Source organism: Chrysemys picta, chromosome 8 (genome assembly GCF_011386835.1).
Source record: "Chrysemys picta bellii isolate R12L10 chromosome 8, ASM1138683v2, whole genome shotgun sequence".
NCBI classification, from domain to species: Eukaryota; Metazoa; Chordata; order Testudines; family Emydidae; genus Chrysemys; species Chrysemys picta.
The window spans coordinates 54,783,825-54,795,896 of NC_088798.1; the positions used below are offsets into that span (position 1 = coordinate 54,783,825).

General features: G+C 45.9%; 1 protein-coding gene across 1 annotated transcript in view; it reads right to left on the reverse strand.

Moving 5' to 3' along the window:
- Window positions 1-8,538: 8,538 nt before the first annotated feature.
- The window catches only part of LAMC1 (laminin subunit gamma 1), a 131,183-nt gene continuing 127,649 nt past the window's right edge, over window positions 8,539-12,072 (reverse strand). Inside the window, exon 28 of the mRNA XM_005290743.5 lies at window positions 8,539-11,419. Coding sequence (XP_005290800.1) covers window positions 11,163-11,419 — 257 coding nt within the window. The 3' untranslated portion in view covers window positions 8,539-11,162. The remainder of the gene's footprint in view (window positions 11,420-12,072) is intronic.

Consider the following 12,072-nt stretch of genomic DNA (forward strand, 5'->3'; position numbering starts at 1 on the left):
TCCTTAGCTCTCGTCCCCTAACGCCCCTACTCTACTTGCGCTACATTGATGACATCTTCATCATCTGGACCCATGGAAAAGAAGCCCTTGAGGAATTTCACCATGATTTCAATAATTTCCATCCCACCATCAACCTCAGCCTAGATCAATCCACACAAGCGGTCCATTTCCTGGACACTACTGTGCTAATAAGCGATGGTCACATAAATACCACCCTATACCGGAAACCTACTGACCGCTACACTTACCTACATGCCTCCAGCTTCCATCCAAGACACACCACACGATCCATTGTCTACAGCCAAGCTCTAAGATATAACCGCATTTGCTCCAATCCCTCGGATAGAGACAAGCACCTACAAGATCTCTATCAAGCATTCTTAAAACTATAATACCCACCTGCTGAAGTGAAAAAACAGATTGACAGAGCCAGACGAGTACCCAGAAGTCACCTCCTACAAGACAGGCCCAACAAAGAAAATAACAGAACACCACTAGCTGTCACCTTCAGCCCCCAACTAAAACCTCTCCAGCGCATCATCAGAGATCTACAACCTATCCTGAAAGATGATCCTTTACTCTCACAGATCTTGGGAGACAGACCTGTCCTCGCTTACAGACAACCCTCCAACCTAAAGCAAATACTCACCAGCAACCACACTAATTAAAAGAAGAACAGGAGTACTTGTGGCAAAATTTGTTAGTCTCTAAGGTGCCACAAGTACTCCTGTTCTTTTTGCGGATACAGACTAACACGGCTGCTACTCTGAAACTAATTAAAAGCTTGTCAAAATCTACAGGGGAGAGAACCTAAGGAACAAAACAATCAGCAGGGGGTCATCCTGCTTGTGCCTAATACCAAAGGATTAGTCTGGTACATCAGGTAATGCAAAGCAACACACAGCATCTTCCACCCAGGGGGCAAGCTTACTGTGTGAAGGGGCTTAGGAACAGAAGATCATGGCCAAGCCTGGCTGCAGAACATTGGAAGGACTCTGGGTGCGCATTGGTTGAAGACATGAAAGTATCTAGATAAGTCAGATAAAAGAGAACTGGATAAATTCATGGTGGTTAAGTCCATTAATGGTTATTAGCCAGGACGGGTAAGGAATGGTGTCCCTAGCCTCTGTGGAGATGGATGGCAGGAGAGAGATCACTTGATCATTGCCTGTTAGGTTCACACCCTCTGGGGCACCTGGCATTGGCCACTGTCGGTAGGCAGGATACTGGGCTAGATGGACCTTTGGTCTGACCCGGTACGGCCTTTCTTATGTTCAGTCTAGGTTCTAGAATGTATGTAAATTTTATTTTATATGCAACCATCTGTTTCCAGTACTTCTGCTTGCTATCACTAGACTTTGCTAAATAAACAAACATACATAAGTGCTGTGTGTTAAGCAAAGCAGTGATTTAAGTGTAACTGGTAAGCTGGGGCATACTGTTCCTTTGGGCACAGCAAGTCTGCGAATGCTGCAGGTGGCCAGTGGAGCAGGGGCTGGACTTTTCTGGGAGGGGCTCAGGGGCTGGAGCATGCCAGGTGTTAAGTGTAAAGCGACAGTGGGCCTGCAAAGGGGGTGCTTGTGTTGCCTGGGGCAGGTCAGAGTTGGGGAGCTGACCCCCAGGAGGCAAAGACAAGGCTTCCTCACAGTAGCACAGTAGGGGTAGGTGATAGCAGGGTGCCTCCCAACGCTGGGTATTCCCAGGATGTATCACAATATCTTCATCCCCATTTTACAGATGGGGAAATTGGGTTGGAGAGGTTAAGTGTCTTGCCCACAGCCACAGAAAACAAGTCAGTGGCAGAGCTGTGGTTAAAATGCAGAAGTTCCCGGGCTCCCAAACCTGTGCTTAGTGCACTAGGCCAGGCTGCCTCACGGCTTTCATGGGACAAAACAGTCCCCAGAATAAAATCTGGACCCTTGCCAAAATGGGATTCTGCCAGGAACATTTGCAAGGTATCAGGCAGATTCCTGGCATTTCCTGTTTGTTCCTGAACCCATTAGTGCTGGTTAATTTCAGTGACTGCAAAGTCCAGGCTGCCCTGCCCTCATTCTTAATGGAAAGCAACGATCCAGTGAGCAAGACCCAGCCTGTCACCAGCTTTAAAAATGCCCGGAGAGTTACAGGACAGGGAGGCGGCGGCCAGGTTGTGGTAAAAGCAGGTCTCAGAGGAATGTTCTCCAGAATTATCAAGACCATGACTGCATCCCTACTCAGATTAACAGCCCTAGGGACACCTTTCTTCCAGCTGAGGTTCAAGTCGAATTCCACCCCCTCTGGGCTGTGGCGGATCACTCAGGAACCGTGCCCTTCCATGCAGCTCCAGTGAGCAAGCCAGGCAGGCCTGCCTGGCTAGACTGCAGCTGAGGTGTCAGCAGCGCAAGGAAATACAGTCATGTCTGGCCTTGCCTAGCCTACGCCCTGCCTGTCTGTCACAAAACACACACAGAGGTAAGTGAGATAAGGAAGGAATCTATTTCCTTTCTTCTGCATTTACTGCATTCTTCTCTCTGCTTCACAATCCTGTAGCAACTCTGCTGCCAGGTGCCTGCAGGCCACCAAGCAAGTTCTCATAAACCATTCCTGACATTTCCCTGTAACTCCTAGAGCCACTGTCTATCAGCTTAGGCTTAGGGAATCTTATCTGGAACATGTTACTGATTGAACATACCCTGCTTACGCCTGCCACAGCTGTTCCTCGGAATTCATGAACGTGTCCCACCTGGGCATTGTATAGCCATGGCCAATCAGCTCCCAGCCCAATCCTGGCCTGAGCTACAAAGCTGCTCAAGGCCCCCGCCACCACCCTGCCTCCTCCAGGCAGGGCACTTTCACCATCTGTAGCCACAAGAGGGCTGCCCCTAAGGCCCCCACCCAGAAAGTAATCTTCACTCCAGCCAGTGGGATAAAGGAGCAGAGCCAGGCCTCCCAGCATCCCTTTCCGTCCACATAAGACCTCCACTGAGGAAACACCCCACGGCACTGGGTCCTAATGGTCCCCCTGCACTCTTGCAGAAGCAGCCCTTCAGAATCCAGAGCTCCCTCAGAAAGCCCTCTCCCCTGCCAGACATCTTTGCCTGAGTCAATCAGCTGTTTTTACCTCAGCTGCAAGGACCCCAAACACCATCTACTTTGGCCATTGCCATTAACTTATTGCCATTTGGTTCACTGCTGCCAATTCAACACAGCCAGGCCACCTGTCCTAGTCCCCATGTTCCTCCCCTCTGCTCTCCCTCAGCCCCTCCATTCTCCTGGGCGGAAAGGGGCACTCCTGCCCCTTTCTCATTGAACTCCTCAGTCATACACACACGAAATGGAGACAGAGACTGTACTAACACCACCACGCAACAGTACCCGCAGCAAAAAGTGAAGCAGAACCACCGAGCACTCTAATAAAGCAACCCCAGCGCAACCCCATGATCTTACTGCCAGATCCCTCGTTCTCCTCCTTTCTCTCTGCCCTGTTAGCCCAGATACTTGCACTGCAGCCACTTGGCACCACGCTGCTGGAGCTGCAGGAAGGTCACCTCATTGTAGTGGGATCCTCCTACACAACTCCCACGCCATTCTGCCAACACAGGTAATGTGGCTACCCCGTGCTGATCCCTCGCAGCTGTGTTGCCACCTCGGGGCTGTTGGCAGTGGTGTACCACAGCAGCCTTTAGTTACAATGGGAGACCAGCCCACTGCACAATCAGCTGGGGGATTGGAAAGCACAAAGGTGACCTTTCTAGCCCTCTTTACTGTGCTGCATGTGCCTTCACTATTGCTGATAATCCTCCTCAGGGAAGGCACAGGTGTTATTTGCCTGTGAAGTGCTATGAATGCTTGGGAAGATGCACAAATACCAGCCAGCGTCACTTATCAAATCCAGCTCTGTACTGTTCAGAGAATCAGAGGTTACAACTCCCTCAATCACCTAATGCCCTGGCCAGTGCTGGTTGTCTCCCACAATGTTCTCACAGCAGTGCCTGGCAAGGATAGCAAATGCACTAGCAGTGTCAGCTGAAGACAACCACAGCATGAGCCTCTAGCAGCCACAGCTGTGAAAGAAACCACAGTGTGAGCTCTGTCTCAGCCATGCCCTCGCCCCTTCCCACCAATCCAAACTCCTGAGCATGGTTATAGGGCTCCTAGGAAGGGCTGTGTGAAGGACACGCATGGTCCACAGGCTTCAGCAGGCAAACCTGCCTGGTTCCAGCAGGCAAAAAGTTAAACAAAGAGGAACCAGAAAAAAATCTGAGGTGGGAGATTGTGACGTGCCAGTTAGTGCAGGGAGCAAACAAATAGCATTTCCCTGGAGTCAGCAGCATCAGCCGCACTCCACTTCCCACAAGACACAGCTCATGCAATGCTGACCAGAGTCACAGAAATACAAGCAACGCTAAGTCTCCTTCCGCCTTTACCAGCCCTGGCGGAGTTGCTGGAATTCCTTGCCTGCAATTAGATCTCAGTTCAGTGCCATCCTGTCCTGGGGATCTGTTTCCTGCATTAAGTCCTTTATGGATGGGTTGGAGCTTCTCACTATCCACAGATTCCATTTCAGTATAACAGGCAGCTGCTTCCTTCATGGGCTTACTTACTTGCAGTTTATCTTATGCACTACGTCAAGTGCCTCCCAAAGAAATCCCAAACTTGAGCTGGAAGGAACAGCCTCCAGCCTCCTTCATGCTTAGTTTTCCTCCCAGCACTCCACCTATGGACCACTCCAGTCCTGACCAGGAGATACCACCCACCTGTAGCAGTGAGATACTGCACTAGCAAGGGCTTTGGGCAGGGACTGCCAATAGAAACAGACTGGCTGTTTGATTTTACAAGAGGGAACATCCTCACAAGACAGAGAACATTGTGCAATTACCTCCTTCAGGTTGTCATATTGGTCTCAGAACCATCACATACTCAAGCTCATTGACACCGTGAAGCAGACAGTTTAAACCCAGGTAGAACAATCTGGCGACCGGAAGGCAGCGACTGGTAACAAGGCTGGGATGCACTTGAGGGAACTGTGGAGAATCCTCATGATTATTCCAGTCCAGGCATATCCTGATGCAGTCAGTCAGTCTTGAGACAGTCCTGGAAGAACCCCCACCTTGCCAACACCTAAAGAAAATGCTGTTGAACTATTATATTTACCCATTGCAGACCAGGATACAGTGACAGAGCAAGGCGACTTTATCCTGTCCTCACAGTGCTCTTCACCTATTAGCCATATTGCAATTGTTCATGCCTTCCATTGTAAGTTATTTGGGGCAGGGATCGCTATCATTTTACCAATTGTAAAGTGCACCTCCATGTTATTACACAAATAAGCAGAAGGGGGGATAATTTCGTCCACTGAGGAGGAAGCTTAGTAGACACCGTCTTAGTTAAACAGGCTCAGTAAAGAGCAGCCTGCTACCAAATCAGATGTGGACAGCAATACAAAATGGACATTAATCAAAAGGAACGATACCACAGTGAAACCTGTCCGGGACATTCACCCAAAGGTTCAGCTGTATGTCTTGTCACGCCCACTAAGTTTTGGGAACTGACATGCCACCCAGGAAAACAGCCCTGCTTTTTCACAGATAAAACAGGAATTATTGAGAGGCAGGCAGCTAGCAAAGGAATTTAAACAGCTTTAGATTGCAGAGAGGAGCAGGTGAGAGAATCTAAAAATTCCTACTGACATGCTAAGAGAGGGTGGCAGGGGTGAGGGCAGAGGAGAAGCATGCAGATAGGGGGCAATCTGTGATTTCAATGACAACAACACCGATTAGCACTGGCGTTAGTCTGAAAACGTGCCGCAACACTAGAATTCACAGACAGAGAAGGTAGCTAATTCCTTGGGAGCGGCACACTTCAGAGTCCTTTGGTGCTGCTGGAAGAGGCAGGTCGCCCCGTCACTCAGCTTAGTACACAGACAAGTGGGTTATTGTCAATACCACAGAATATAGATGCTGCAAACACAGGGGAGGAAAGAGAGCAGGAATCCAGGCAAAGGAGATACCGGACCCCAAAGGAATAATAAATGGTGCATGAGTCGTCAAGGTTCAGAGAAAGCAAGTAAAGGAGAACAAACTGTACCACTCTGGAAATGGGACCGAGTAGACTGATCCAATGAGAAAACTCCAGAGGCTGCTACCTTCTCAGAGGGCGAATAAAGGGTGGAACGAAAGGCACCTCCTCCCCCTACTCTACAAGGGAACTTAACCAGATGGGAGCAGGTGACATTAGGATTTCAAGGTGTGATACTAGCACCCAATCAGGGCCAGGCCTAGGAATTAATGTAAGGCATTAGTAAAATCCAAGATCTGGAAGTTGAAGCTAGAGAAATTCAAACTGGAAATAAACTTTTAAATGGAGAGGGTAATTAACCATCGGAACAGCTTACCAATGTGTGTGGTGGATTCTTTGTCATGGAATGGCTTTCTGAAAGATACACTCCAGTGCAACCAGAAATTATAGACTTGATGCGGAGATTACTGGGTAAAATTCTGTGGGCTGTAGACAGACTGAATGATCATAATGGTCCCTCCCTTATGGCTTTAGAGTCTATGAAATTTATGAATGGAAGCTGGGGAGATTGGAGCAGAAGTTTCCTTCTCACCACTGCAGATCATGGTGGAGGTCCCTCGGAACAGCCCAGGGAATGTCAGAATCATTGGGGTTTCCTATTCCATAAAACCTAATTTTAAACACAGAAGCTAAATTCCCTTTAACCCAGAAGAGGGTGGTGTTCTTTCAGCTCAGAGTCACTTCTCCTCTTCAGCCTTTCTAATCAAGGTAGAACAGACCTTACCTTCACAGTGTGCAGAGAAACATACTGCTTACCCTTCAATTCTTCCATGGGTGATGAGCACCCCCACTTGTCCAGCTGGCCACACCATATACATTTACCCTTCAGTGACAAGGTAAACTGCAGCATGTAACGGATTTTATTTTTAGCGAAAAGAACTAAAACTCCTTCAAGTGCCCAGTGAGAGAACTAACCACCACAATTTGCAACTCACTTTGGGTTTTTGTTTTTTTAAACTTGTATGCTTTGTTTGGACAGTGGCCAGGACAGGATTTTTGTTGCTGGCACAGACTTGTCTTGAAGAAGGATGTACCTCTAACAAGAAAGCCCTCGTCTCTGACCCGTGAGGGCAGTAAACCACATTGGCATGTTTTCAACTTCGTAAAAGATCCTTGAAATGAGTAAGGATGAGAGAAGAGAAAATAAAGCAAGACATTAAAAAGGAACATTGAGATGGGAGCACTCGCCCTCTCTAGCAGGAAGATGGTGGAGTCAGTTCAGAAGTAACTGTGTTGATACCACCTACTAGTACTAGAGCCCTGCAGCGGGACTGGGATCCCACAGGTCCTGCAGGACCCACTGCCATAATTGCAGGAATGAGTCAAATGTATTTTGTTGCAGGCCAGATTGGGTGGGCAAAAAAACCACACTGGTAATTTGTGGGAAAACACAATCTCTCATCAGTTTGTTAGAAATAGAAATTCAGCAATGTAAAGCAAGTTTGTTTGTTTTTTAAAAATAAAGGTTTTAATACTTAAATTTAAGTAGGGGATAGAAAGAGATTTGATGTCTATTGTAACAGGAGTTAAAGTATTTTTTACATGGTTTTAGAAAGATTTGTTTTATTCTTTTAGTGATAAAAATTGTGTCTGAATTCCATTTTACAGCAGAACCTCCGAGTTAAGAATACTCGGGAATGGAGGTTGTTCGTACCTCTGAAATGTTTGCAACTCTGAACAAAACGTTATGGTGGTTCTTTCAAAGGTTTACAACTGAACATTGACTTAATGCAGCTATGAAACTTTACTACGCAGAAGAAAAATGCTGCTTTCCCTTCTTTTTAGTAGTTTATGTTTAACACAGTACAGTACTGTATTTGATTTTTTTTTGTTTCTGCAGCTGCCTGATTGCATAGTTCTGGTTCCAAATGAGATGTCAGTTCATAACTCTTGTGTTTGTAACTCTGATGTTTTCTGTATATATATTAACTGACCTTTTTTTCTCCCCCCCCCCCTCTTTTTTTTTTTTTTTTTTTTTTTGGTAGCAGGGGATAATCTCTCTCTAGCGGAATCTAAGGATTTTGTAGGTGGGAGCGGGATAAAAATGCAAGAGCAAGTGTGAGTGGGAGAAGGTATTGCTGGGTGGGACGGGAGCAGGATTAAAAAAATAGTCCCGGGCAGGGATCTACCGCCTACATCAAACAAAGCAGGGACAGCAGAAGGTACACAGTGCATATATGTATTGCCTCCTAAAGTTCAGAGAAAGTTAGCATCCATCTATCAATTCCCACAAGAGCAAAGTCAGACTCCTCCTCTCATGGTTCTCATCATGAGATGAGATCTCTTCACCGTTACAAATCCCAAGAGAAGATTTAGGTGAGGTCCTCTCAAAGCAGATAAACCAAAACAATCCCAGTAGAAAAGGGGGATCTGTATTCCAACCCACATATTGAATTCATTGGCCTTCAAGAGGCAAACCTTACATGCCAAGTCATCATCCGCTTCCCCCAAATAAAGGAACACTCAAAGAAACTCACGGTATAAGGGGTTACAAATATTCAGACTTTATTATAAATAAGAAATACTGTTTTATACATTAAAAAAACTGAAAGTGTTGCATTTTGTTCACCGCCCCAGACAGCAAGACCACAGATTAAGGCAAAAGCTGAAGTGAAGGCACATATGGAGGAGGCCACAGGCAAGAATAAAATGAGGGAACTTTGTGTTCCCTGTGACAACCAGCATTCTACCAGCAGCCTTCTTGTCATCACATTATGCAAAGAAATAACTGGACCTATACAATGAGATAATGGGGCTGTAAGGCAGTAGTGTATTAAGAGATTGCTTATAAAGATCTTTTTTTTTTTAAATAAAAATCTGTTAAAAACAGCTTAAGAAAAAGTGAAAAGCAAGAAACCTTACACCTGAGGTCAGCCAGGGCATGGTGTTGCCTCTTTGTATCTGCTCTTTCCACAGCCTTGGCAGAGAGGTGACATGGTTAGGAGGCAGCCACAGGACCAGAGCAGTCAGCCAGGAAATACTGATATGTGAAAGTTCCAGAAGTGTGACGGGCGAAGGCAGCTCTCCTCCACTGGTGGGATTAGGAGCATTCACAGGCAGGGGAATTCCAAGTCAGTTTTTGGTAAATTGTAACAAGCTCTTAGAAAGACACAGGAGACATGAGGGCTGGCTGGAACCACTCTCCCCTGCCCACTAGCACTGTCCCTGATGCTGTACAGAGCCCCAAACTGAGCTCTCATTTCTCGCACATGTAGGAAGGCTACAGATTCAGCATTTAGACCTCTACTGGGCCTATAATATAGTGCTACAACTCCCAGGAGCAAAGCCATAACCATCCAAAATCAGCATCTCACTTTCATTAGTCAGAAACAAAGATGGTAATCAGTTTCTTATTAGCTACACACTTCAGAGTTCTTCAGGGGGCTGGGGCTGGCTCTGGAAGAGAGGCTGGGTGCCCCATCATTGGGCTGCACATACAGGCAAGCGGGTTATTGTTAATACCACAGAATAGAGATATTGCAAACACAAAGGAGGGAAGAAAGCAGGAGCCTGGCCAGGGGAAATGCCTGACCCCAAAGGAATAATAAACGGAAGAGATATATGGTGCATGTGTAGTGATGGTTAAGAGGAAGCAAGTAGAGGAGAACAGACTGTGCCATTCTGGAAATAGGACCGAGTATATTTACACACACACACACACAAAAAGATAGACTTCCTCACTCTATAATCATGATAAAACAAACAGACACAAAACAAAAAACCCACATTCACTCAAAAATATCAATTTGAAATAATTAATAGCACCAGTGTGTGTCAGATAATAATTTCTTCCCCGCTACGCAAACGTACAAAGTTGCATAGTGTTTAAGAATAGATATATATGGATCTCAAAGGCAGGGGGTGTCAGACTGATCTAATGAGAAAACTCAAGGGGGAGGAGTTAAAGGCAACCCCTCCCCCCACCCTACAAGGTAGTTTAACTAGGTGGGAGCAGGTGACATTGAGTTGGACAGAAATTCTAAAGAGGCAGCAGTGGCAGCTGTGTGAAATACTGCGTGTGCTGGATATCTGCCATCAGAGCTGGGCCTGAACAGTCTGTGCTGCAACATTTTAGGAAGACTGGGAGATCAGCAGGAAAATAGGGATGGAGAGATAGACCCTTACATCTCTATCTTAGACACCCATTTTCTACCTGAAGGCACCAACTTCATATTCAGACAGACTAACTGGTAAGAGCTCTCGGCTTTCTTCTTCAAAAAGATCTTAGTGGCTTTAAAAAAATCTGTCTCTCTCTCTCTCTAACTCTGGAAGTTTTCACTAGGAAGACTCCTAGTGACTATTACTGAGGAGATCAGAGCTGATCACTTGCAAGATTCCCTACTTGGAGAATTGGGTTAGGCAGCTGTTCACAGATATGAGACAAAACTTCTAGTTGATAGGTCAACAGTAATGTTGTTGAGACCTATCACCCCATTCCTCTCCTTTTCCTCCCTCAAGCTCTTCTTAGAGGCTGTATATCTTTCTCAGTAGATGGATATACTGCACTCTAGAAAGATGCTAAACCATTTGGTAGATGGGTACAAAAAATTTTTGATTGGCCACTAATTTACGTAGATTTTTTAAAAAATGGTTAACATTTGGGGAAGGGGATTAGTGTTCTTTATGAGTGCAGCTATACTGGCCATTGTAATAATACTTTGATAGCCAACCCTTTCCTTCATAGAAACAGCGAACTCTGGGACTGAGGAGGTTTTAACGTGTTAGGGGGAAAAGGAGAAAAACGAGAGCTAGTTTGCCCCACTGTACACCGGCTCACATGGTCATTTCTGCACCGCAGTAAGAGTAGTCCAAAACATTTCACATCGTTGTGCAAATCAAAGGGAAGTGTGTATGAGAGAGGGGCAAAGGTGGAGTGTTGAGGAAGAGAAAATTTATAAAAAAAAACCTTTTGATGCCCCAAAATGGATATTTAATTTGCTTCTCTTTAAAACTTTGCAACTTTTCCTGATTTGGAAAAAAGACAGCAACTGTGAGCAGCGGAGAGCTGGGGATTCGAAGAAGGTACTCTGTGTGTTAAGGCACTCCATAGCCAAACAATTGCTCCACCAGTCACTGGGGGAATGCCCCCCACCCCCAGCACACCCTTAGGGTTTCTCGATGGACGGGGTGTTGAAACAGCCAGACGGCAAGGTCTTCTTGATATCTTCCAGGTTGTTAATGTCTTTCAGGATATCCTCAATGTCCCTGTTGTAGGCCTGTATGGCTTCGTCCTGCCGCCTGGCTGCATCCTCCAATTCGGTCACTTTCCGGTCCAGGTCACTATCTTTCATCTGATCTTTGGCTGTGTTCAAGGTACCCTCGATCTCATTCAGTTTGTTCAAGTCCACTGGGTCCAGTTGCCCTAGAAAACCAGCAGTGCACACAGTGAATTCCACTAACACTTCATGAGGCTGTTGCCTGCTCTCAAGCTCTTACCCAGTAGAGGGCAAATTATGGATTAATACAGTGGAACCGTCTTATGGTGAAATAATTGTTTTCACAGCGCATTAATACCAATTGGAATTGCTACTGGCACTTCCAATACCATGAAACAAAGCAAAACTACCATTGCACTTCACAAGGTCGAGTTTCAGATTAAGTGGGTTCCTCTGTATTTGGATGCAAACACCACACTTGCCTGAACCCACCACAAATAAATAATAAACCCATCACCCAGTCTCTATACTTCATGGGTAACAGCTGACTTAAATGATCCTAACTCATTGCACACATTGTGGGCCAAGTCTTCTGCTGCTTTATACAAGCTGAGGATATGGCCCTTTTTGTTTTCAATACATTTTTAAATGTTGTCTTTAATGTAATTTAATAATACAAGGTCAAATTCTATCTTGAGGGTTCTTAACACAAGCTTCACTTCCATAGTTTATAAGGTTATATGATCCCTATGAATGAATCACAACTGTGCAATATACGGTTAATTATTCTCTACTTGTCGCTGGGCTAGGGCTTTGCAAACAGAGGAGGGATTTAGCAAATCCTAACTCAAGCCTTTGG